Here is a 27,322-nt window from a genome sequence, read left to right on the forward strand (position 1 = left end):
GCAGCTGCTCTGCTTCCGCACTTGGCCCCCGCAGGTCTGTGCGCACTTTGGGGAGGGGACTGTGTCATAATCGTCTTTGTAGCCCCGGCCCCTAGTCCATCAGCCGTGCTCCCTAAACCTCGAGAACTTCTCCCTGCAAAGGAGCCGGGGCGCCCTCCCTCAGTGTGTCTTTAACCCAGGGTGGGGTGACCTGGACCCAGACATGGTGATCAAGGAGCCTCCATAGCATCGGCGGTCACTGCCTGCCCAGTCGGGCCTCACGACCCAAGCGGGTAATGGCGGGGGCCGCGCAGCCAGCTGGAAGCGGCGCTCAGGGTCTTGCAGAAGGTCCGCACCCGCACGTGGCACGCCCGCGGCTCGGGCGAGGCAGGCGCATGCGCGCGGTCGTCATGACAACGCCGCCGCCCGGCAAGAGAAACATGTGGCGCGGAGCGGAGGAGGCCACCCCGTCCGGGTCCCCGTCACCCCCTCCCGCCCCCACTGCGACCCCTGCTCCGGCCCTGGGCCTGGCCGACGGTCGCGGTAAGAAGCAGCGTGTCCTTTGGCGCCTGGCCTGAACAAAACCCCGAGGGGCGCCGGGCCCGAGCTGCGCGGTCGCCCCGGCCGATTCCCCTGAGCAGGCTGCCGGCCGCAGGCGGCGCGGCGGACGGGTGTCCCCGGATCCCCCGCTGTGGCCGGAACTTTGGGGCGCCCCCAAACGCCGGCGGGAGGGGAGCCCCAAGTCCCCGCGGCGGACCCGCCCTTCGCGCGATAGGTTGTCCTGAAGGAAGGCGTGTCTGTCGCTTGGCTCTTCCGGTCTTCGGGAAGGGTGTCTGAGTGCTCTTCTCGGGCCCCTTTTTGTGGAAGCTCCAGAGAGCAGGGCCCAGGGGGCCAAGAGGGTCTTGAGAACATTCCGACCTTGCACCTCTGTGCCGCCTCCATTTTTAATATTTCTGCGTCCATGAATTCTCTCTAGCAAATAAAGCACACCCACCTGCACGCCCCACCTCCCCCCACCATTTCCACTTTGGATGCTTAAGTGTGTTTGTAAATAGGGCACTGTTCCAGAAGCCTTACGTATTTCTCACTGCACCCGCGGGATGGGCATTGTTATGCTCTGCCTTTAGCATAAGAGGAAATTTAAGGTCTGAGAATTTAAGTAACTTGTTGAAAGTCACACAGTCACTTCTGGATAGGTGCTCAAGTCTGACTCGCGACCGTTTGATTTCCCAGTACTTGGCTGTTGCAGTATAGGAGGACATAGGGAACCACCTCCCAAATACGCCCTTTCTCTAGAAATTTTAAAACGTGCTGTTAGGTGAAGATTATTTGAAATTCAAGACTTAGGTATGGATGAAAACTATAATTTGGGTTAGATTCTTGACATTTTCCTGTGTAACTGGTTACTCCTAGTTTTTGCTTTACAATTTGAAGACTGATTTATTATGTTTCTCCTAAGATGAATACAGTGTAGGAAATAAATTATTGGTGCCATAAAACCCTGAAATACAATATTTAGGTTAATTTTATTTTTATTTATTTTTCCAATTATTTTATTGAGGTCATAATGGTTTATAACATTGTGTGATTTCAGGTGTACATTATTGTTTCAGTTTTTGTATCGACTGCATCGTGCTCACCACTAATAGTCTAATTTTTATTCGTCACCATATGTATGTGCCCTTTTACACCTTTTGCCCACCTCCGAACCCCCTTCCGCTCTGGTAACCACTGATCTGTTCTCTTTATCCATGTGTTTATCTTCCACATATAAGTGAAATCATGCAGTGTTTGTCTTTCTCTGTCTGGCTTATTTGACTTAACATAATACCCTCAAGGTTCATCCATGTTGTTGCAAATGGGATGATTTTCGTCTTTTTTATGGCTGAGTAGCATTACATTGTGTATATGTACCACATCTTCTTTATCCATTTATCAGTCGATGGGCACTTGGGTTGCTTCCACATCTTGACTATTGTGAACAATGCTGCAATGAACATAGGGGTGCATTCAAATTGTTGATTTCAGGTTCTTTGGATAAATGCCCAGTAGTAGTATAGCTGGATTATATGGTATTTCTATTTTTAATTTTTTGAGACATCTCCATACTATTTTCCACAGTGCCTGCACCAGTTTGCATTCCTACCAGCAGTGTATGAAGGTTCCCTTTTCTCCACATCTTCTCCAACATTTGTTACTTTTTGTCTTGGTAATTATAGCCATTCTAACAGGCGTAAGGTGATATTGATACCAAACCTGAAGGGAGTTCAGGCAGCCATTGCACAGCAAGCCAGTCTCTGACCTGGCTGTAGTGGAAGAAAGAAATTTTGTTGCAAAGCGCTGAGCAAGGAGAACGGTGTGATCCCTACCGCCCTGAAAAGCTACAAGCAAGGGTTTTTATTTGGGGTTTTAGGTAGGGGAGGGGGAGCATGTGGCCATGGGGGCTGAAGTTCTAAGAGTCCTCCGCACAGGCGTGACTATCTGTTCTATGTGTTGCATGCAGTGGATTTTTAGTCTTTGATGTCTAAAGTTTACCATCAGTCTTTTTAGCTTCTTAATGTTCCTGCAAGATGCTTAGTCAAGTGGGGGGAGGGGGCTGTCAGCAAGTTCCTCTCTTATCAGCGGTCCTCCTGCTATTACACAAGGCAAGCTCAGAGACTTTGGTTATTTTGTTTCCCTCGGTAACCTTGTGGGTACAAGGCACTGTTTCACCCTAATCCAGGGAAATTTTAACTCCTTCATCCGCAGTTTCAACATCTCATTGTAGTTTTGGTTTGCATTTCCCTAATGTTTAGTGATGTTGAACATCTTTTCATGTGCCTGTTGGCCATCTGTATATCTTCTTTGGAAAAATATCTGTTCATATCTTCTGCCCATTTTTTGATCGGGTTGTTTGTTTTTCGTTGTTGAGTTGTATGAGTTCTTTATATATTTTGGAAATTAACCCCTTGTTGGATATATGATTTGTAAATATTTCCTCCCTGTTGGTGGGTTGTCTTTTCATTTTGTTCATGGGTTCCTTTGCCTTGCAGAAGCTCTTTAGTCTGATGTAGTCCATTTTTATTTTTTCTTTTGTTTCCCATGCCTCGGTAGACATGGTATTCGAAAAGATGCTGCTAAGACTGATGACAAAGAATGTACTGCCTATGTTTTCTTCTGGGAATTTTATGGTTTCAGGTCTTACATTCAAGTCTTTAATCCATTTTGAGTTAATTTTTGTGTATGGTGTAAGATAATGGTCTTCTTTCATTTTTTTGCACATGGCTGTCCAGTTTCCCCGACACTATTTATTGGAGAGACTTTCCTTTCTCCATTGTATGTTCTTGGCTCCTTTGTCGAAGTTTAGCTGTCCAGAGATGTATGGGTTTATTTCTGGGCTTTCAATTCTGTTCCATTGATCTGTGTGTCTATTTTTGTGCCAGTACCTTGCTATTTTGATTACTATAGCTTTGTAGTATATTTTGAAGTCAGGGATTGTGATGCCTCCAGCTTTGTTCCTTTTTCTTGGGATTGCTTTAGCTATTTGGGATCTTTTATTGTTCCATGTAAATTTTAGTATTCTTTGTTCTACTTCTGTGAAGAATGTCATTGAGATTCTGATTGGGATTGCATTGAATCTGTAGATTGCTTTAGGTAATGTGGACATCTTAACTATGTTTATTCTTCCAATCCATGTGCATGGAATATCTTTCCATTTCTTTATGTCATCTTTGATTTCTTTCAATAATGTCTTATAGTTTTCAGTGTATAGGTCTTTCACCTCCTTGGTTAAATTTATTCCGAGATATTTTATTGTTTTTATTGCAATTGTAAGTAGGATTGTATTCTTGAGTTATCTTTCTGCTAGTTCGTTATTAGCGTATAGAGATGCAACTGATTTTTGTAAGTTGATTTTGCTCCCTGCAACTGCTGTAGTTGTTGATTATTTCTAGTGGTTTTCTGTTAGATTCTTTAAGATTTCCTATATATAGGATCATGTCAAGAGTTTCACTTTTTCCTTTCCAATTTGGATACCTTTTATTTCTTTTTCTTGCCTGATTGCTCTGGCCAAAACCTCCCGTACTATGTTGAATAGGAGTGGTGACAGTGGGCACCCTTGTCTTGTTCCTGTTCTCAGAGATGGCTGTCAGTTTTTCACAGTTGAGTATGATATTGGCTGTGGGTTTGTCATATATGGCCTTTGTTATGTTGAGGTACTTTCCATCCATACCCATTTTATTGAGAGTTTTTATAATAAATGGATGTTGGATCTTGTCAAATGCTATCTCTACATCTATTGAGAAGATCATGTGATTTTTATTCTTCATTTTGTTAATGTGGTATATCACATTGATTGATTTGTGGATGTTGAACCATCCCTGGTATAAATCCCACTTGATCATGGTGTATGATCCTTTTAATGTATTGCTGTATTAGGTTTGTCAATATTTTGTTGAGGATTTTTGCATCTATGTTCATCAGCGACATTGGCCTGTAATTTTCCTTCTTTGTGTTGTCCTTGTCTGGTTTTGGGATCAGGGTGATGTTGGCCTTATAGAATGAGTTAGGAAGCATTCTGTCTTATTCAGTTTTTTGGAATAGTTTGAGAAGGATAGGTATTAAATCTTCTTTGAATGTTTGGTAGAATTCTCCAGAGAACCTGTCTGGTCCTGGACTTTTGTTTTTTGGGAGGTTTTTGATTACTGCTTCAATCTGTTTACTTCTCATTGTTCTATTCAGATTCTCTGTGTCTTCTTGATTCAATTTCGGGAGGTTATATGAGTCTAAGAATTTATCCATTTCTTCTAGGTTATCTAATTTCTTGGCATATTGGTTTTCATAGTATTCTCTTATAATCCTTTTTTATTTCTGTGGTATCCCTTGTAATTTCTCCTCTTTCATTTCTAATTTTATTTATTTGAGCCTTCTGTCTTTTTTTCTTAGTGACTCTGGCTAAGGGTTTGTCAGTTTTGTTTATCTTCTCAAAAGAATCAGCTCTTAGTTTCATTGATCCTTTCTACTGTTTTTTAGTCTCTATTTCATTTATTTCTGCTCTGATTTTTATTATTTCCCTCCTTCTGCTGGCTTTGGGCTTTGTTTATTCTTCTTTTTCTAGTTCTCTTGGGTGTAATTTAAGACAGGTGAATTTTAAATGAAAGAGAGAATAGCTGAAAAATTTAGCAGAAACTTTTAAATACTTTAAATCCAATACCAGGTAAATAGGAAAATTCTTGTAACTTTCTGTGGGTATATTTGGCTTGTAATCTAAGATTACTTCATGTCTTCACAAAAACATGAGTTGTAAGTCTGACACATTTCTGCACGTCCTGAGTGTGGCGAGGCGAGCTGAGGGCAGGCACTGAATCTCAGAGGGCTTCTCAGGGTGATCCTAAGCTCTTCTTTTTAATACCAAGGGAGGTAGTAGCCAGGAGGGAGGAAAGAAGCCCAATGGGAGCCCAGTTCCAACAAGTAAATCTGTTTGAGATCTACTTGCTTTCTTTCCTGTTGAGGACACTAAAGTAGCATTTCTAGATAGCAGTCCATGTGAACCATGGTCACATAAGTCTGCGAAATGGAGCATTTTTATCCTCCCTCCCCTCCAGGCTCAACAACTTGAAGAGTTTTTGTGCACCTGAGTGTTTAAATGTCTTGAGAAGTGCTGTAGATAGGGATCTGTTGAGCTTTGTTTAGTTCAGCACTTCTCAAACTTATGTGACAATAAAGCCCATTCTATTTAGAACATCTTTGATCATCTCATGGAAGATTAGTATTCCACAGAACACAGTTTGGGAAATATTGTGATAAAATATCATTTAAATACATGAAAATTTCTTAAAATAAGTGAAGGAGTACATCCATCTGCAAGACAGAAATTATGCTGACATTAAAAATTTCCAGAGAATATCTAATGATGTTGGAAAACTGCTCACAATATAAAGTTAATTGGAGAAAAAGGATATAGAACTATACTGAAATATTCCAGCTTTGTTTAAAGATGCTTGTATGTACATATAAAGGAAAAACAATGGGGAGGAAATAACCCTGACCTCAATTATCGTGGTTCTTGGCAATGGGATTGCTGATGCATGTTTATTTTCTTTTTGATATTGAAATTCCCACATTGTTTGGAATAATTGTGGGTTAAATTTATTTTTAAAAAGCTTATTTTAAAAAACTATAAAAGTTTATTTGCTTTCATTTTTAATATAATGTTCCTCATCTTTAATCTTGTTTGCAAATTTTTTAGCAAACTCTTTAGTTCATATAATCCACTCAGCAAAGGACATCTCTGAGATGTAGAGACTTAGAGAGGCTGGCTGCTAAAGACACCAGGCTGCTTCAGTAGTGAGATCTCTGAGCACAGGTATTTAAAGAGACATACACAAAAGGTAGGACTGAAAACAAAGACGATGGTATGTGCTTCTAAGAAAAGTGAGTGTTGCTTCCACCCCAGAAGGCGTGTGCCTTGAAAAAGATGCTTTTAAAGTAATATTGAAAACATAAGATCATTAAGGAAAACTGCAGATATAACAGAGGAGGAGATCTCTTCTGCTTTGTTTCTGTCTTCTTTATTAAGGACTGAACAGGGAAAAATCACCTTTAAAAAGAGTAAATGGAAGCCAGCCCTGATAGCTTAGTGGTTCAAGTTCAGCGTGCTCTGCTTCAGCAGCCTGGGTTCTGTTCCTGGGCGTGGAACCACACTGCTTGTCTGTCAGTAGCCATGCTGTGGCGGCGGCTCACATAGAAGAACTAGAAGGACTTACAACTAGAATATACGATTATGTACTGGGGCTTTGGGGAAGGAAAGAAAAAAAAAAGAGGAAGATTGGCAACAGATGTTAGCTCAGGGTGACTCTTTCCCAGCAAAAAAACCCCCCAAAAACAATAAAACATAAAACCTAAAAAAAAGAGTACAAAAGAGTAAATGGAAGGCCAGGGTAGGTGAAGCTTCTATGAGCCTGACCTCAACTTGGTGTTAGGAAGAACCAACAGCTGTATTCAAAGACGCCATCCACTTGCATGGTGTAGAGGGTACCCAAGGAGCCTATGGATCTTGGTGATTTTTCAGATCCCTACTGAGTTTAGATTCTCTGATAAAATTGTCTTTATATGAAGCCATTATAAGAGATCTTGAGTCACCCTAGCCCAGCATGGCAGAGTGGAAAGAGGCTTTGGAGTCAGTTTGATTCTGCACCCTGCACTTATTAGCTGCATGATTTTGGACAAAATATTTAATTTCTCTGGATGTCATCTTCCTCAGCAACCAGGCCTATTACATAATTGAGGTTAGTTTTCCCTTTATGTCACTTCCGAGTTAGTGTCTGCCCACCCTCAGTGGTGCTTCTATGGCCTAGTTCTCCAAACAGCATTTTTTTTTTTTGTGAGGAACATCAGCCCTGTGGTAACATCCGCCAATCCTCCTCTCTTTTTGCTGAGGAAGACTGGGCCTGGGCTAACATCCATGCCCATCTTCCTCCACTTTATATGGGATGCCGCTACAGAGTGGCTTACCAAGTGGTGTGTCAGTGCACGCCCGGGATCCGGACCAGCGAACCCCGGGCCGCCGCAGTGGAGCGGGTGCACTTAACCACTTGCACCACTGGGCCGGCCCCCTCCAAACAGCATTTTTATTCCCTCGCATTCCTTATTTCTATTTCTCTCCTTTCTCTACTCATCATTCTGTTTCCCTTTCTTCCCCACCCCCAACTCTATACACACACACACTATCTTTGAAATAAGTGTAATATATCTATATCTATATATTTTTTTTTCCGGAAAAAAAAGCTCCTGGGATAATTTATATGTAATGAAGGGTAATGCATTTATTTTTCAAAAGCTCCAGAACTTGTTGATGGTCTCCAGGAAGATTATTATAATCTATGTATGGAAAAGTCCCAGAAAATTAATCCTTTTATATTGCATATACTCCAAGAAGTGGATGAAGAAATTAAAAAGGGGTAAGGAAGACAAATACTTGATTACATCCATAATATTCACTGATATTCATTTGTGTGAAAATCCTGGAGTACTAAGTGATTTTACATTTGCAAATCTTGACAAAACATATTTTTTGTTTCAGAGAAGTAGATGACTGACACTGTTAGTAGGTCTTGGAGGTAGTAGAATACACTGGGAATGTAACCACGGGCCTTCCAAGACCAGTTCAACTGACCCCGTCTCTTATCAGCAGAGTGATTAAGAATTGCTTTTCAGAAAGTTTGCAGTCACATAGCCAGAGCATGCGCAGAAGAAGAAATCTTGACCTGACATTAATGATGTCGGAACCAGAGGTTCTCCTCCCCATGGAAACAAAGGATCAGGACATGACTGGAACTTAAAAGTCAGACTCTTATCAGAAGTGAGGGGTCCCTCATTCAGGGAGATCTGGTGTTAAATTTCCTTCCCCACCTCATCATAAATGGTTAGAACCCTATCATAAAAGTTGAGAACCTCATTGTAAATGGTTAGAACCCTATCATAAGTGTTTAGAAGCCCACCAATCAAAACCTGTCCTGCCAGCCTGTTCTCCGTAATTTCTTAAATTTTACCCCAAATCCTGAATCGGGAAGACAGATCTGAGGGCACATGCCCCCTGTCCCCCTGCAGATCTATCTCACAGAATAAAGCTGACTTCTCCCCCAAAAGCCGATGCTGTAATTAATTGTTTTTTTGTGCACATCGGGCAAGAGGACCCGATTTTGTGCAGTAACACGAAGAGCACTAGACCAGCAGTCTCCAGGTCTGGACTCCAGATTTGTCCCTAACTCCCATGGGCTGGGTTTATTTATGTAAATCACTCACGTCTTCAATGTCATTGTCTACCAAAGTGGGGATACTTTGTTTTATTGTGTGTGTGCAAAATTATACAGCATATATTAAATTGCTTTGCAAAATCTAGAATATTTGGTAGTTTTAAGTTACTTGGTGTAAATCTATATTGTGGTACATACTTGGTTCCAGTAAATGCCATCCATGATGTTACTTTTTACACATTAAGAAAAAATACTTTTGGGCCGGCCCTGTGGCTTGGTGGTTAAGTGCGCGCGCTGCGATGCTGGCGGCCCGGGTTCGGATCCCGGGTGCGCATCGAGGCACCACTTCTCTGTCCATCCTGAGGCCGAGTCCCACATACAGCAACTAGAAGGGTGTGCAGCTGTGACATACAACTATCTACTGGGGCTTTGGGGGCAAAAAAATAAATAAAAAATCTTTAAGAAAAAATACTTTTATTTCTTTACTGGGTTTCTTTTTTGTATTTTAACAGATTGGAAGGAATCACATTAAACATTGCTGGTAACAGTCGCTTAATGCCAGTAGAAAGAGTAACAGGTGAAGATTTTTGGATTCTTGCCAGAATTTTAAAGAAGACGCCATACATTAGTGGTATGTCTCCTTAAGAATCATTACCTCCTGTTTTCATTTTCCTGATGTTAAGTATTCATCATATGGAGTATCAGCTTCTATTCTTCTGTGTTCTTCAGGTTTGGATGTTAGATATAACTGCATAACTGACGTTGGCGCATACTATGCTGCAAAACTGCTTCAGGTATTAAATTACTACAAAATGTTCTTAGCTCTTTTGTTTTCCTCCCAGGAGCCAGTTAAGAACAGTCTCTTCTTTCGAACGTCCAGGGAGGGTGCGAGCACCCCAAGCTTGCTAAGTTAACCCTTGATTGCAGATTTCACTTTGGAGACACCCAAGTTGAAATGCTGTATTATGGTTGCATTTCATTTAACAAAGACAGTGTGGTCTGCCAATCAGAGTAGGTGTATTTAAAGAAAAGGCCTTGTTTCAACCTCAGAAGATTGACAAGTGTCTGTATTTTCAGTTAACATGATTAAAGCAGCATATATCATTTTTCTGATTCTTCCCTTAAATTGGCTTTTTAATTTCCTAACTTCCTGTCCCAATCTCATCTGCTAAAAGTGCTTCTAATGGGGGCCGGCCCCGTGGCCTAGCGGTTGAGTGCGCGCGCTCCGCTGCTGGCGGCTCGGGTTCGCATCCCGGGCGCGCACCGACGCACTGCTTCTCCGGCCATGCTGAGGCTGCGTCCCACATACAGCAACTAGAAGGATGTGCAGCTATGACATACAACTACCTCCTGGGGCTTTAAGGGGAAAAAAATAAATAAATAAAATCTTTAAAAAAAAAAAAAAGTGCTTCTAATGAGCTTAAAATGATCTTAAAATTCTCATATCCATAAAAGTGGCACACAGTGTAAGGACAGAGTGAAGATATAAAAAAAATGAAATAACCAAGTTATTCTCAGCAATCACAAATAAAAATGCTGCAAAAATCGTCGGTATCAAAACGTTCTTAGTTCTGTTTACTGTGAAGCCACCTAGTCTAATGGCACACACAGAAAACACTCGTTTTGCAACCTGTCTATGGTCCTGACCTGGGCTGTATTTATAACACTTGAAATACACTGAAAACCCGTTTATGTATTTGGTCTTAGTAGAGCTGGTACCTACACGTCCTGGGTCATCTTTTGCGAACTTCTTGTACATGATGGTTATAAGTACATAAAGCACATCCGTACTTTGAATCATTGGTCAAAACTGAATATAGTCTTTTTCTTTCATTTATATTGCAATTATATTTAAATGAGAATGGTGATTTTTTCCTTAATGGTAGTTTCTTTTGCTGGACTTTCAGATTTTCTGGGTTCTAAAGATTTTCTTTGGAGGTAAATACTTTTATTTAAATAAAGCAGCTGTTATATATTATCAATTGATTTCCAATAATACATGTGTAAAGGCTTCTTTTCTCTCTTTATTTTAGAAACAACATAATCTCATTTACTTAAACCTTATGTTCAATGATATTGGTCCTGAAGGTGGAGAATTGATTGCTAAAGCACTACATGTAAGCATTTGTATACCTTAAACTAACATTTTATTTGGGAATTTTAGTTTCTGATAGCTTGGAACCAACAGAATAAAATGTTAATGTATATAAATGTAAAATGTATAATGTAACTTATTTTAATAGTGGGAATGTACATTTTTATTGCACTTCAATTTATTAAAATGTGGACATTACATGAGCACTTTTGAAATCATTTTTAAAAATAAACAGCTTCATTAAGATATAATTCACATACATAAAATTTACCCTTTTAAAGTGTTCAGGGCAGTGGGTTTTTTAGTATATTCAGAGTTGTGCAACCATCACCACTATCATTGTTTTTAGAACATTTTCATCCCAAAAAGAAGCCTTGTACTCATTAGCAATCCCTCTCCATGCTTTTCTCCCCCACTCCCCAGCCCCTGTCAGTCACTAATCCACTTTCTGTCTCTAGATGCCTATTCTGGACATTTCATATAAATGGAGTCATACAGGTGGCATTTTGTGACTGGCTTAATGCTTTCAATGCTCATCCATGTTGTAACATACTTCATTCCTTTTTATTGCCAAGTAATATTCCATTGTATGGATATATCACATTTTGTTCATCCATCAGTTAATGGACATTTGGGTTTCCACTTTCTGTCTGTAATGAACAATGCTACTATGAATATTTGCACATTTTTTTTTTTTAAATTTTTTATTTATTTATTTTTCCCCTAAAGCCCCAGGCGATAGTTGTATGTCATAGTTGCACATTCTTCTAGTTGCTGTATGTGGGACGCGGCCTCAGCATGGCCGGAGAAGCAGTGCGTCTGTGCGCGCCCGGGATCCGAACCCGGGCCGCCTGCATCGGAGCGCATGCACTTAACCGCTAAGCCATGGGGCCGGCCCTGCACATATTTTTATGTGCTCATGTGTTTTCAGTTTTCTTGGGTATACCCCTAGGAGTGGAATTGCTGGGTCATTTGGTAACTCTGCTTAACATTTTGATGAACTGCCACACTTTTCCAAAGGGGCTGCCCCTTTTTACAGTTCTACCCACAACGTATGAGTATCCAATTTCTCCACATCCTCACCAGCGCTTGTTATTGTCTTTTTGATTTTAGCCATCCTATTGGTATGAAGAGGTTTTGTGCTTTTAATTTGCATTTCCCTAATGAATAATGATGTTGAGCATCTTTTCATGTGCTTACTAGCCATTTGTATATTATCTTTGGAGAAATGTCTATTCAAATGCTTTGCCCATTTTTTTGTGTGTGAGGAAGCTTGGCCATGTGCTAACATCTGTTGCCAGTCTTCCTCTCTCTTTTGCTAAGGAAGATTGGCCCTGACCTAACATCTGTGCTCATCTTCCTCTATTTTGTATATGGGATGCCTCCACAGCATGGCTTGATGAGGGGTATGTTGGTCTACACGTGGGATCCGAACCTGTGAACCCGGGGCCACCACAGCAGAGCGTGCAAACTTAACCTCTATGCCACTGGGCTGGGCCCCCTTTGCCCATTTTTAAATTGGATTATTTGTCTTTTGAGTTGTAAGAGTTCTTTATATATTCTGGATACAAGTCCCTTATCACATATATGATTTGCAAATATTTTCTCTCATTCTGTAGATTGCCTTTTCACTTCCTTAACGGTGTCCTTTGAAGCAAAAAAATTTTTAATTTTGATAAATTCAATTTATCTGTTTTTTCTTTTGTTGTTTGTCCTTTTGATGTTATATCTAAGAAGGCTTTCCCTAACCCAAAGTCGCTAAGATTTACACTTACATTGTCTTCTAACAGTTTTTTATTTTAGCTCTCTCAGTTTTTTGATCCATTTTGAGTTAATTTTTGCATATGATACGAGGTAGGAGTCTAACTTCATTTTTATGCGTGTGGATACCCAGTTGTCCCGATATCATTTGTTAAGACTATTCTTCCCCCATTAAATTTTCTTCACACCCTTTTTGAAAATCAATTGATTAGAAGTGTGAGGGTTTATTTCTGTACTCTTCATTCTAGTCTATTAATCTATATGTCTGTCCTTATGCCAGTCCCACACTATCTTGATTACTGTTGTTTCATAGTAGGTTTGAACTTGAGAAGTGGGAGTCTTCTTTGTTCTTTTTTCAAGATCCTGTTGGCTTTTCTGGGTCCCTTGCATTTCCATCTGAATTAATCACTTAAAAAGATCAGCTTATTGGGGCCAGCCCGGTGACATAGCGGTTAAGTTCTCGTGTTCTGCTTTGGTGGCCCAGGGTTCGCTGGTTCAGATCCTGGGCACGGACCTACTCACCGCTCATCAAGCCACGCTGAGGTGGCGTCCCACATAGAAGAGCTACAACCCTACAACTATGATACACAACTATGTACTGGGGCTCTGGGGAGGAAAAAAAAAGAAAAAGGAAGATTGGCAACAGATGTTAGCTCAGGACCAATCTTCCTCAAAAAAAAAAAAATCAGTTTATCGATTTCTGCAAGAAAAGCAGCTGGGATTTTGAGAGGAATTGCTTTAAATCTTTAGACCAATTTCGAGAGTATTGCCATCTTAACAATATTAATTCTTCTGATCCGTGAACATGGGATGTGTTTCCATTTATTTAGATCTTCTTTCTTTCAGTAATGCTTTGTAGTTTTTAGTGTGCAAGTCTTGCCCTTCTTTTGTTAAATTTATTCCTAATGTTTTACTCTTTTTGATGCTATTGTAAATGGAATTTTCTTAATTTCATTTTTGTATTGCTCATTGCTAGTGTATAGAAATACAATTGATTTTTATAGACTGATCTTGTGTCCTGCAGTCTTGCTGAACCCATTTATTAGTTCTAACAGCTTTTTTTGGTGGATTCCTTAGGAGTTTCCATATATAAGATCATGTCATATGCAAACAGAGATAGTTTTACTTCTTTTCCAATCCAGATGCCCTTTGTTTTTTTTTCTTGCCTTGCCTAATTGCCCTGGCTCAGAACCTCCAATACAATGTTAAATAGAAGTGGTGAGAATGGACATCCTTGCCTTCTTCCTGCTCTCACGGGGGGTTGAAATTAATTTTAAAGATAATTTTTTGCACTTATATGTCCTAATATTTATTCATTAGAACAATGAAACATCTGTAATTTTCTTTGTGAAAGAGTTATCAAAAGACTGGAATAAGAGAAGGAATTAAATTCGCCAATCTCTGAGAAATTATATCACTAAAAGTGAAACGGGGAAATGTGGAGTGATTGCTTAATGGGTACAGGGTCTCCTTTGGGGATGATGAAAATGTTTTGGAACTAGCTAGAGATGATGGCTGCACAACATTGTGAATGTATTAAAAGCCAGTGAATTGCACACTTTAAAATGGTTAATTTTGTGTTATGTGAATTTCACCTCAATAAAAAAAGTGGTATAATTTTCTTAGAAGATAAATTTATAGATTTTCCAGTGACATGAACGTTTATTAAAATCTGCTTCATTTACTGGTCATTGTTGGGGCATCTGTTTTCTGGGCATTCTTTATGCTAAACTATTAAACCAGATTTTCATCTATTATGGGAAACTGAATGTTACCTTTAAGGAATATATTCTGTTCTATCTCCATGAAAAATTGATGAGTCTGCAAATAGTAATATAGTCTCCTAACTCATGTAATCTAAAGAGAACTCTGTGTGTTAAAAACTTAACCAAGTTTTGATTCTTTTCCTTTTCAGAAGAATAAAATTCTGAAATACCTACGAATGACTGGAAACAAGATTGAAAATAAAGGTGGCATGTTGTTTGCTGCAATGCTACAAATTAATTCATCCTTAGAGAAATTAGATCTGGGTGACTGTGATCTGGTGAGTAAATTGGTTATGAGAAAATCACCCAGATATTGGATCATTCTCCCTGGAAACCAGCATAGAGAATCATTAAGGAGACCAGCTAAATGACAGTCTTAGGAATGATTGAGCCTGCCCCTAATGTCTAATATTGGAGAAAAAGCTTTTTTTTTTTTTAACCTAGGCATAATAGTGCTATTGATAAAATCAGATTGTAGTAAATAATACTACAGAAGAATACTCACTATAATAAAAATCTCCCTAAACTTCCATCCATAACCCTTCTTAACCTGTATGGGATTTTTTAAGAAAAAGATTATGTTCATTTTAATTAAACAAATACTACTTAATTAGTATAATTTTTTTCTTTTTATAATTTTTTACTTTAGAAAACATTTTGTAGTGAGTAGTTATATTGTAGCATAAAAACCTAGAACGATGATGCCAAAGGCTGCTCTGGGCCTTCATCTGGCCTGATAATGAGAAGTGTGTGTTTTTTGCATGTCTTCAAATTCCAAGCTTCATTTTCTCCAACATGCTTTCAAACCTTGAGGCCTACTGTTGGGAACCTGTTGTACAGCCTCAGATTAATGCAAAATCATGGGGACACACAAACAATAAGATGGCCCAGGAAGTTCTCTGGGGTAATAGGTTCTGAAGCTTAAAAAGGTGGTAGATGCAGCCAGTGCGGTTCTGGGAAAGCAATATGTATAATTCAATATATATTGCCTACTCATACCAAGTCACAATCCTAGATTCTAAAGATATAAGAATGCATCAGATATGGTCTCTTATAAAGCTTATATTTTAGTTGAGAAAATACCAATAAACAAGCAGAGAAAAGTGCTACAAAGATGGCCAAGTACTCTGATAATAGGGAGTGGGTAATCTGCACAATAGGATGGTTGCGTAAGACCTGAGGAGGTAATATGTAGGAGTCCTGAAGGATGAGGAAAAACTGCCTTGGAGAGGGTCCATGGCAGAACATCCCAGGCAGGGGGTCCAGCACACACAGACTCTAAGATAGTGCTTCCCCAAGTGTGGTCTGCGTAGCAGTACTGATACACAGGAGGTAATTTTAATACTCATGTATTTATTTTTACAGATGCTTTCTATTTATTTTAAGGGATTATGGTTTTCCATTTATGGTAGTGATACCGAGTTTTAAAGTATAAATGAAAAAGTGAGTTGATTTAATGGAAAACTATTAGGTAAATAGTAAAACTGATATTCAGAGATGGCAAAAAATCGTGAGGGAAGTACATGAAGAATGAAATTGAGTCTGGCAGGTTTTAAGAACTGAAAAGCCAGAGTGGCGGGGCAAAGGAAGTTAAAAGAGTGCCTCAAAGTGAAGGTGGAGAAGTTCGCAGAGATCCAGCAAGTTTGTGTGGGTTGTGGTTGTGGTTGTGGGTCGTGGGTGATGGGCCACAGGAAGAAGAAGGGATTGTATTATAAATGCAAATCATGGAAGGGCTTTAAGTTGAGGGGTGACATGATCTGACGGGTACTTTCAAAAGATTACTCTGGTTTCTCTAATTCTCTGGGAATTAGAGGGTGGCAAGAGGAAGCCCCTGACCACTTAGGAAGTTACTGCAGCAGTCCAGGTGGGCCATGAGGACTGGGGATGGGGTGGTGGCCATAGAGATGGACTAATTTGAGACATCTTTTGGAAGAAGAATCTGTAAGACTTACTGATGCACTGGGTGGGAGGGTATGAGGAGTGGCGGAGTGAGAGGAGGCCCAGGGTTTCTGGCATAACAGCCGGGTGTGTGTGGTGGTGCCCATCACAGAGATGGGGGAGGATTAGGCCCTTCCAATAATGTAGAGAGGGAGCTTTGAAAAATGTGGTTAGTAACCCTCTCCTGTCCTGCCACCCACTCACTTAAAGTACGAGTATGAATATAAAGGAATGCTGGTACAAGCATATGTGTTCTAAGCAGCATAGAGCCCTAGCTGGGATCCACATGTGTGTCTGTGTGTCTGAGGTCTGCATCATACAGAACCTCGAGGAGCAAACCTAGAGGCAAACACACTAGGAGATGAATACTGAGACTTGAAGAAACTCCCCTTGCATGTTGTAGATAGATTTTAGGGCAGGGAGAAAAGAACACAGTAACAATTCATTTCTGAATTTGATCAACCTACAATTTAAGGAGCAGGAAATGCTTAAACTTTTTACAAACATAATTTATAACAATCCAGATAACTGATCTTGAAATATTTAGGGAGATTAATTTATATACTTTGTCAGTTTCCTTAATGAATTTACCTGTTTTTAGGGAATGCAGAGTGTGATAGCATTTGCTACAGTCCTAACTCAGAACCAAACAATTAAGGGAATAAACCTAAACCGACCTATACTATATGGTGAACAGGTATGTATTCAAAGTGATGGCAATTGATATTATTACATGTGAAGAAAACCAAGGTACTACTTACTGAAGGTTCATGAAAGCCTTGTATTTTTAGAATTGTAAACTACTGTTTACGAAGAAAAACTTTTATTTAAAATAAAATTATTAATTCTTGATAAGAGTTTTCTAACTAAGTATGATTTTAGATGTTGCTTGCTTAAGCAGGAAACATGTCATCTTTTTTTCTCATTAACTCAAATTCTCAGTGAGTAAACCTGTGAGGGGCAAAGTAGTTAAGATGAAAGTATCAGTGATTAAAGTTTTCAAGACTAGATTATAAGAGCTCAGTGTGAACTGTTTTATTGTTTGTTATACTGATGTGACTGAACCATTACATCTTTGAAATCGTGAGTAACAATGGCAAATGTGTGTGATGAGCAGTCTGGGAAGTCTGGGCTTGATCCGATAGGTAGGGCTGCATGCTGGAGACAGAAAGATGAGGAAAAACATGGTTCCTACTTTGAAGAAGGCTTCTCCTTGCTCCTTAACATTCTTGTAGGTGGCTTTCCTCTCTTATCAGTTATAAAAAGCTAGAGAATAGGAATTCATTTTATTATTGATCTAAACAAAACCAGAGAATATCTAGTAAAAGAAAATGTTCACAGCACTTTATCTAGTCTTTAAATTATCTACCTCACTGTTCCCCTTTAATATGAGTAATTTAGAATTAGCCATATTTTTAAAGTATTTTTCACATTCATAAGTGTATTTTGCATTCTTTGCCTGTGTGGATCTCTCCTTTGAATTACTTTTGCACTTTTCTGTACCACAATTTTTGGAATTTTACATCATGTTAATTGCTTCATGTACATATATCTACTGCTCAACAAGACACCCAGAATCCTCAAATACAAGAACCCTACTTAAAGATCAGCAAAATACCTGGCTCAAAGTAAGCATCTCGTGAAGTGCTTCCTTCACTCCGTAAATATTTGAATGCAGCCCTAAAGCAGACACAGTGCTGGGTGCTAGAGATAAGTCAAATAAAGCCCATGGCCCTTGTCTTTGAGGAGCTTTCAGTCCACATGGAGGGAGACCGACAAGTCTAGAGAGTGATATGCTCAGGGTGCCTTTGGGAGCATGAGGAAGGACATCAAAATCACCATGGGGGCCCGGCCCCATGGCGTAGTGGTTAAGTGCATGTGCTCTGCTACTGGCAGCCCGGGGTTCGGATCCTGGGCGCGCACTGACGTACCACCTGTCAGGCCATGCTGTAGCGGCGTCCCACATAAAAAAAAAGTGGAGGAAGATGGGCACAGATGTTAGCTCAGGGCCAATCTTCCTCAGCAAAAAGAGGGGGATTGGCATGGATGTTAGCTCAGGGCTGATCTTCCTCACACACACACAAAAAAATCAACATGGGGACAAGAGGTGGCAGGGAAGGTTCTCAGATTGAGGACATGACAGGAGATGTGAAGGCTAAATCAAAATTTTCTGGTTAAAGCCCTGAGAAAATATGTTAAACTATATGAAATCACATTAGAAGCACAATTCCTCTTGTAAGTACATTGAGTGGTGTCATTATTCCCAAATCCATCTGAGAGTAGTTATTAAATTTAAGCCCAGGGCCCTTTCTCAGGCCTAGGCCCTTGTGTCTGCCTGGTGCTTCTGGGCAGTCAGCTAAATTCGAGCGGCTTCTATTCCTTTCCAAGGCAGCCACAACCCTCTCTATCCCTGAGTACTATTCTCCTCTTAAATGGCTGTGGAGTAAAATCCTCTTGTGTTTCTTCATACTTTGCTGTTCCCAAATATAAGCCTGCACACCTATTCCACTTAAGGGTTTTACTGTTCATTATTTAGGGAGCTTGGAAAAATACCAATGCCAGGTGCCACCCTAGGCAAATTAAGTCACAAACTCCGTGAATGGAGCTAAAACCCTTTACCGTTTCTGATACTAGTTCCCTCCCTTAATAAGGGTGGTCCCTCTTTCAAGCTTCTTCACCTAAAAATGCAACCAAGGCATAAAACATGAATATCCATTGAGTATGTTCTCTGTTCCAGGCACCATGCAGAGCAATACTGGACCCCCTAATTGGTCAGTTTGCATTTGTTAAGATCCCAAACTACAGCTTCTTTGGGTATATCTTTTCAGTGTCAAAGCAATAATTTAAACAGATCAGATACAGGATTATAGAATACTAAACAACAGTAAATGCTTTGCAGTTTTCTATAGAACACTTATTTTGTGCCAGGTACTTTTTGTTAACTGATTCTGTGAGGGAAATATAATTTCACCTATTTTATAGAAAACGAAACTGAGACTCAGCTAGATGAAATAATTTGCCCATTCATAAAACTAGTAAAAGGTAAAGCCAGCATTTGGACAGTTTTATTATAAAGATCATATACTATCTGCTATTACTATGTGGCTTCATTTAACTTTTAAGGTTTTTCTCCAAGTACTTTTACATAATTAGAGCATATATAGTTATCTGTGTTAGTGATCAGCATTTCCAGTGACTATAAAACTTATTACAAATACAGCATTCACACAAGGGGACTTCTCGTTCCATAAAATACTTTGGCCCACTCATTTTAAGACATGCTTTGATTTTGTTAAAAATTTAAAGTGCTTGGGGGCTGGCCCCATGGCTTAGCGGTTAAGTGCTCGCACTCCACTGCTGGCGGGCCTGGGTTCGGATCCCGGGCGCGCACCGCCGTGCCGCTTCTCCAGCCATGCTGAGGCCGCGTCCCACATACAGCAACTAGAAGGATGTGCAACTATGACATACAACTATCTACTGGGGCTTTGGGGAAAAAATAAATAAATAAAATCTTTTAAGTGCTTGGTATTCAAATCCTCATCGAGGTTATATACCTTTTGCCTGGAAGCAGCTAGATTTTGGAATTAAAAAGAAAAAGTCTTCCAGTGACCAGAAAACAAGAGTAAAACATATTTAGAAATTTGGGATGAATATAAAAGGGAGGGATTGGATATATCACAGGGTTAATGAGTGTATTTTTAAAACAGAATCGAGATGGGGAAAGTCTTTGTATTTTGTCTAAAAACTATTAAGAGTGGAGATCAAGAGCAAAGTCAGGAACATATGGAGGGTGCAAGAAAGGTTTAGACTCTTGAGAGAACAGCAAAAGGGAGCTTATATGCTCAGTAAATCACAGGACCAATTGTCTGATTTTTTTCCTTCCGGAATGATTTTTTAAAAAACGATTATTGTTTTTTAACCAGCCTCTTTTACATCACTTAGTCACTGCATTTTACAAGTTCCTGCTGCCTGTTTCTAAGATGGTGAAGACGACATTTGTGGCAAAAATATTTTTAAAAGCCAGGCCAAACAAATGCAAATTGTAGACTAACAGTCTTAACTGATATAATCTTTTTAAAAAGCTAATTTAAGTAACAGCATATGTTTGGAATAAACAGATACAGCTTCAAAATTATATTTTAGAAAAAAGATTTTATCTATTTTTAGGAAGAGTCCACAGTTCACATAGGCCGCATGTTGAAGGAAAATCACTGCCTTGTTGAACTACACATGTGTAAGCATCATATAAAAAATTGTGGTATTAAACAGTTATGTGATGCACTGTATCTGAACAGGAGCCTACGCTACCTTGATGTCAGCTGGTAAGTGATAATTTATAGATTAAGTAATTCAGAAGTTAAGTTGTGGGAATAATCTATGTAAATATTCATAGTACATAGGATAATTTGTTAGACAGTAAGTCCAAAGATTATAAAATGCAACCATTGTTGTGAACTTTTTATCCTAAGCCTTATTCTTTATTTAGTTTATACTGATATTATATCTCCTAATAACTTGAGTGCACAGTTTAATTATGTAAGTCATGAACCGCATAACGATGTTTTGGTCAACAACAGACTGCATATATGACGGTGGTCCCATAAGATTAGTACCATATAGCCTAGGTGTGTAGTAGGCTCTACCATCTAGATTTGCGTAAGTACACTCTATGATGTTCGCACAACAAGGAAATCACCTAACGACACAGTTCTCAGAACATATCCCTGTTGTTAAGCGAAGCATGACTTAAACCAGAATGGAAACAATATTTTATGGCAAATTTTCATTAACATTTTTGGAAATTGAGTGATTAAATATTAAATTAGAAAGTACCGTTTATTACTCTATAACAGTTTTCAAGCATGTTATCTCTATGAATAAAAGAACAATACTTCCTATTTTCAAATATACATATTTTTCCTTTCCCAGCAATAAAATAACTCGTGATGGAATGGTGTATTTGGCTGATGTACTGAAAAGCAATACTACCCTGCAAGTAATAGATCTTTCTTTTAACAGAATAGAAGATGCAGGAGCAAACTATCTCAGTGAAACTCTTGCTTCACACAACAGGAGTCTTAAAGCGTTAGTATGGTTTTGTATTTAATCAAAATAACAGAAAAACTCAAATTTTTAGAATACTAACCTCAAACCCCTTAACTCTTAAGATTCATGATGAAGAATCAAAACTTAGTTTCTAAACTGACATTAAGTTACAGTAAACATTTCAATTTCTATTTTTCAAAACTGTCTTTTAAAATTTAGATTGATTCTAATTATGATTGCTTAAGATTAATGAGAAAATTCTTATTGCTTATATTATTTATCCTGAATTCTAACAGAAAAATCATAATCATTCAATATGATCAAGACTTAAAAATAAGAATGAATCAAAGAAGAAAATATTATTTGGATTACTTTATCCTGAAAAATATATCTGTAATCCACCCAAACATATACTGAATAATATAAAACAACAGACTGTCAATTTCCAAAATGTAGGTAGCTTTACTGGGTACATTAAGCATCGAGTTAGAAAACTAAGTTTCTTGGATTTTAGGAATTATATGGTCAATATTTTGACTACTATATTAAACATATTTAATGCTAAGACTTTACACAGTAAAACGTTTGTAATAAATGCTGTTGCTAACTCATGCATTCTTGGCGGAACTGTTAGTCTCCAGGGTCATTACTTCTTTCTTTCCTGCAGGCTGTCAGTGGTCAGCAACAACATAGAGGGAGGAGGACTTGTTGCACTTTCACAATCAATGAAAACAAATCCCACTCTCTCTAACATCTACATTTGGGGAAACAAATTTGATGAGGCTACGTGTGTGGTAAGTTGTTTTCTTCACTGAAGGCTTTTTCTGGGGTCTTCTCTGACATCAGACATTTACAGCTAGCTGCCTTAGAAATGATTACAAATAGTGAGACAGTGCAGTTTGGATACATTTTAACATAAGTCCTAAAAAGTAGCTACTGGAAAGTTTTGTGGTTGAAACAGCAAAAGATATCAAATACTTCATAAAAGTATAAAGATCACTGAATTTCAGTCCCAATTCCTCCAAACTTAAAAAAAATTTTAAATCACAATTGTTGATTTATTCTAAATTGATGTGGCACAATCTCTAATCTGCTACTCAATAATTAAACCAAGACACGGAATTTGGAGAGAGAGAGTATAAACTGCCAAAATATTTGGTGTGTCGCTTATGTAAATACACTGAGCACTTGCTACTACTTTCAAAATAAAAAGTGTAGTAACAAATAGTTTTCATTTGGAAAGAATGAAGAAAAAATCAGATGTTAAAATTCTCAAAATCTGCAAAAGGACTAACCAAAATTCCACCACTAAAAAGAGTAATAAAATGTACACTACTGTTGTTTTATAAAAACCCTTAACTTTAGAAAAACATGATATCCATATTCTACACATTAGAAGGTAAGTTAAGTTTGGAACTAATAGTGACAAGTTGAAGCAGAAAGCAACTAGACTTTAAATCTTTTACTGGCTAAATTTCTGCCTTTCTCTATAATCACAACCTTATTGACAAACCAGTTTAGTTTAACACATTTGTATGACACCCTTACATAGATTCCAGTGATCCATAAGAGATATCCAAAGAAAATTCTGCAATGAAGAAATAATTAGGTGGCCAGCCAGGCTAGCATCTAATACTATGGGAATTGTCTCATAACCTAAATCTGTAGGTTAGCTTCAGGGGGTTTATGAACTCCCTACAGTTGTATGCCAAAATCTGTGATTGTTTATTTTTCTGAGAAATGGGTCCCTGGCTACCACCAGATCTTCAAGGGCATATACAACAGCCCTACTCCTTCATTTAAGAACTGCTGTGATGGGCCGGCCCTGTGGCTTGGTGGTTAAGTGTGCGCGCTGCAATGCTGGTGGCCTGGGTTAGGATCCCGGGTGCACATCGAGGCACCACTTCTCTGTCCATCCTGAGGCCGAGTCCCACATACAGCAACTAGAAGGATGTGCAGCTATGACATACAACTATCTACTGGGGCTTTGGGGGGAAAAAATAAAAATAAATAAAATCTTTAAAAAAAATAAATAAATAAAAAGTGGGGGGAAAAAGCTTCAAAAAAAAAAAAGAACTGCTGTGGGACTTGAAAATTTTGACCATGGGACCTTTGGTCCACAAAATTGGTAATATAGACAATTAACAACTCTGGGAGTCATAAAACACAAAATGTGCCTTATACATTAAAACTTATTTATAAGTTTTGCAAGATTATAATTTCATTGTGTGGAATTAAATCAATAAAAATGTACAATAACTGGAAAATATTAAAATTCAGCAATGTTATTCAGAATATTTTAAACTAAATTAGCACAGCTAATTTGAATATTGAAATTTGTTTAAGCACTGTAAAATGAATAAACTATTTTCTTAATAATAGTTTTTCTTTTCTTAAAAATCCTAGGCATATTCTGACTTAATTCAAATAGGCCGTCTAAAACCAGACAATACAGATGTGGAGCCATTTGTTGTGGATGGACGTCTGTATCTTGCAGAAGTCTCCAATGGCCTTAAAAAGCATTATTACTGGAGACCAACTGATAGAGAAGCTTGCAGCCACTCATCTAATGCAGGTTTTACTCTTGTACCAGTCGGTCAACATATATGAAAAACAAGCTCTAAAATAATTTTCACATATTTATCTTATTACTTTCACAGAGATTAATATTTTATTGCCTGTTAAATTTTTCTTTCATAAATTAGAACAAGTTACTTTTGTCAGATGTGTTAAAAACTGAGTAATTTTTTAAAAGAAATTTCACAAAACAGAGACTAAAATTGCAACCCTAAAGAAAGAAATCAAGGAACTAAACTTATTTCTTTCTATAAAGAAAATATAATAATCAAGTAGTAAAAATAGCATACAAGGAAAAAGGTATTATCATTATAGGTATTCTAACTGAAAGTTGTCATGAAGTGGTAAAAAAGTTTCAGGTGGCAGATTCCCAGGGAATTTCAAGGGGTTTAGAGGTTGAAAAAGTAAAGTATTTTATGTATCTTATTTAGATATTACAGATGAGTGTTGATACAATTTCAAAAATACAGACAAATATATATAAACATACACATAATCAAACACATATAAACATATACTTTCCAAACAAGTCAGTGCTGCCAGTGAACTTTTTAAGATAGTTCTCTCTTTTAGGGGATGCCAGTAACATTTTAATGATTTGATGGCAAATAATTAGTTGTCCGTGGCCAATCTTGTTTTCAAATTAAGATTCCTATAAAGAGGGCAATTGAACTATGATCCTTTGATTACAGACCTATATTCACAAATTTATTAATTCATATGTACTCAGAAGAGGCTACTTGATCTGAATGATTTATTACTGTTCAAGCCAGGCAAAATGGGAAAAAAAATACGTAGACAGTTTTAAAAAGGTAACTTTAAATTAAGCTGAGGTTCTATAGTCTAAAAGAAAATAGCATTCATCTCTAAACGTTGCGAGTGAGATGGTGGAATAAAGGTGGTGGTCAACTTTACAGCTGTCTAAGTGTTGGCCTTCACTTAAAGTACTGTGAATTCCTCAAATAACAGCTGGATTTAGTCCAAAAATTTAACACTGCAAAAAAAAAAAAAAAAACCCACAACAAACACACCTGCCACTGCCCATTCCTTCAGTAAACAATTAAGATAAATATCCCCTACTCACTATTTAATGATTTTTCATGTTTAACAGGTCTTTCCTTATATTCAGCACCTAATCCCACCTTTCCATACTCTGGGTGGTGGGGGAGAGTGGGCATGGACAGTGGTGGTGGTCATGAAATGGGAAGAACATCTAAATAAACTGTATGAGGCACTATTTTCACTTAATGTTATAGTCATTGAGCCAGAAGAGACCTAAATGCCTTACCAAATCCACTCTCAACGCTTTCAGAGAGATGAATTTGAATCATCCAGAACAGATGGCTGCTATCAGGTTGAGTTTGTGCTGAAAAACAAAATCTTAAAACATCTGGAATTGGTTGAAAAATACACACTCAAGAGTTCATGTTAATAACAAAACACGTGAAATGGATTTCAGGGTTTTTTTTTTACATAAATATTGTTTATATGTTCTATTAAAGAATACCACAATCTGGTAATGGAATTTTAGAAATAAAATGACCTTCCATTGATGCAAAAAATACTTACTGAAGGTTTGCTGTCAACAGATGTTTACACTGGAACCGACAAAACTGTATAGCTCACAGAATTCTACAAGTGACTATATGTATCCTGACACACTGACTGGTTTTACTAGTTAATGATTTGACTCTTAGTTATTAGGTTTTAACAAGCCTTACTCGGCAATGTTCTTTTCTACATGTTTCAAATATTATTTTCCTTCCATTTTAAGATCTCTCCTCTGCAGATAAAGACTAGTTTTTTTTTTTTTTTTTTACAAAGTTCTTTTACATTATTACATGAGGAATATAGCTAGAACTAAATATCTGTATCTAAAAAAGCTATTATGTCCCAGGAAAATCAAATGTCTCTGTATTGTTAAAAATGCAACAGGAAATGAATAAAATTTTTTGTCTTTTAATCAAATTTGAAAAACTGCACAATTCAATAGATTCAATAAAGCCACGCTATAAGAATAAATATGAACATTTTAAACAACTGTCATTACATCTGGAAAACATTAAGCTGGTGATGAAATGCTACTCCTAGCAACTAGAGATCAAATCAACTCATACTTGAATTTAAATTGACAAATTTCTTACACGTGAACCCACAGATGCTAAATCAGCATTTTTTAAAGTGTGAAGCATCAGAATCACCTAGGGCAAGTGTTAAAAATACAGATTCTTAGAGTCAGACCTAGTGAATCAAAATGTCTGAGGACAGCCTGGGGAATCTGCGTTTTTACAACCTAGGTCATCTTTAATCTCATTCAAGTTTAAGAACCAATGCTGTAGTATTTATTCTCATTCTTCAAATTAGTTTTTATACTTTTAAATGGAAGTATAGCAATCATACAGAAAAGTACACAAATCTTAAGTGCACGGCTAGATGAATTATCACAAAGCTAACCTATGTTAACTATGACCAAATAAGTAAAATGACAGATAAAAGACAGTAAATGCCACAAGCTTCCCAGAAGCTCCTCCAACCCTCTTCCAACGGACAACTACTGTCCTGACTTCTAACACCCGAGTAGTTTTGCCTGTTTTTGAATTTTATATAAATGGAATCATACAGTATATACTTTTTGTACCTGACTTTTTTTGCTCAACATTATATTAGTGTGATTCATTCATGTTGTTTAAGATAGCAGTAGTCCATTCATCTTTTTTTTTTTTTTAAAGATTTTATTTATTCAGTTTTTTTCCCCCCAAAGCCCCAGCAGACAGTTGTATGTCATAGGTTCACATCCTTTTAGTTGCTGTACGTGGGACTCGGCCTCATGTTGGACGGAGAAGCGGTGCCTCGGGGCGCCCCCGGGATCCGAACCCAGGCCGCCAGCATCAGAGTGCGCGCACTTAACCGCTAAGCCACGGAGCCGGCCCCATTCATCTTTTATTGCTTTGTAGTAGTCCATAATATGCTGGGTAGTAGAGGAGTCTACAGCATTCTGGAAACAGATAGCCTCTCAGGCTAGGACACTGCCACATCAAAGTAAACCTTTGTAATGCAGTTTGCTTTTCCAGGCTACTGTCTGTTCCTGTGTGCTATGGAGGGGACCCACAAATTCCTATATTCTCCCAAGGGGAGACTCAGGAGGTAGCTGAATAGGAAGTAGGTGGATGGGAAGTAAGTAGGCTTACCTCAAGCCTGCAGTGGGGTGACATGTGCTATAGCTGCAAACTGACCTACACTGGACTGCTTGAGACAGAGTTGTAGAAGTCTCCGAGTTCTCCACACCCAAGAGAACTAAGGTGAGGCGAGTTGAGTCAAGAACTACTGGGCTCTGACCAGGCTACAAAAAACCTGATCACACATCTTACAGGCCGTTGCCTGTGGCATCACGGGCCAGTACGATTCCCAGAGAATGGAAGAGATGAAGA

At 38.4% G+C, this 27,322-nt stretch overlaps 1 protein-coding gene across 3 annotated transcripts; it reads left to right on the forward strand.

Moving 5' to 3' along the window:
- The first annotated feature begins 400 nt into the window (after positions 1–400).
- Positions 401–25,862, forward strand: LRRC34 (leucine rich repeat containing 34). Of its 3 annotated transcripts, XM_004424815.3 has the most exons (11): positions 401–522; positions 7,796–7,916; positions 9,224–9,342; positions 9,441–9,505; positions 10,745–10,828; positions 14,483–14,611; positions 16,873–16,968; positions 20,439–20,593; positions 21,201–21,356; positions 21,985–22,111; positions 23,724–25,862. In XM_004424815.3, the coding sequence occupies exons 1-11, from the start codon at positions 420–422 to the stop codon at positions 23,925–23,927; spliced, it is 1,359 nt and encodes a 452-aa protein (XP_004424872.2). In that variant the 5' UTR covers positions 401–419; the 3' UTR covers positions 23,928–25,862. The 3 variants fall into 3 exon arrangements, with proteins under 3 accessions (XP_004424872.2, XP_087296180.1, XP_087296181.1); XM_087440054.1 differs by lacking the exon at positions 10,745–10,828; XM_087440055.1 differs by lacking the exon at positions 7,796–7,916 and having other exon boundaries at positions 435–522.
- The last annotated feature ends 1,460 nt before the right edge of the window (positions 25,863–27,322 follow it).

Source organism: Ceratotherium simum, chromosome 15 (assembly GCF_057802395.1).
Source record: "Ceratotherium simum simum isolate JZ-2026a chromosome 15, ASM5780239v1, whole genome shotgun sequence".
Classification (NCBI taxonomy): Eukaryota; Metazoa; Chordata; class Mammalia; order Perissodactyla; family Rhinocerotidae; genus Ceratotherium; species Ceratotherium simum.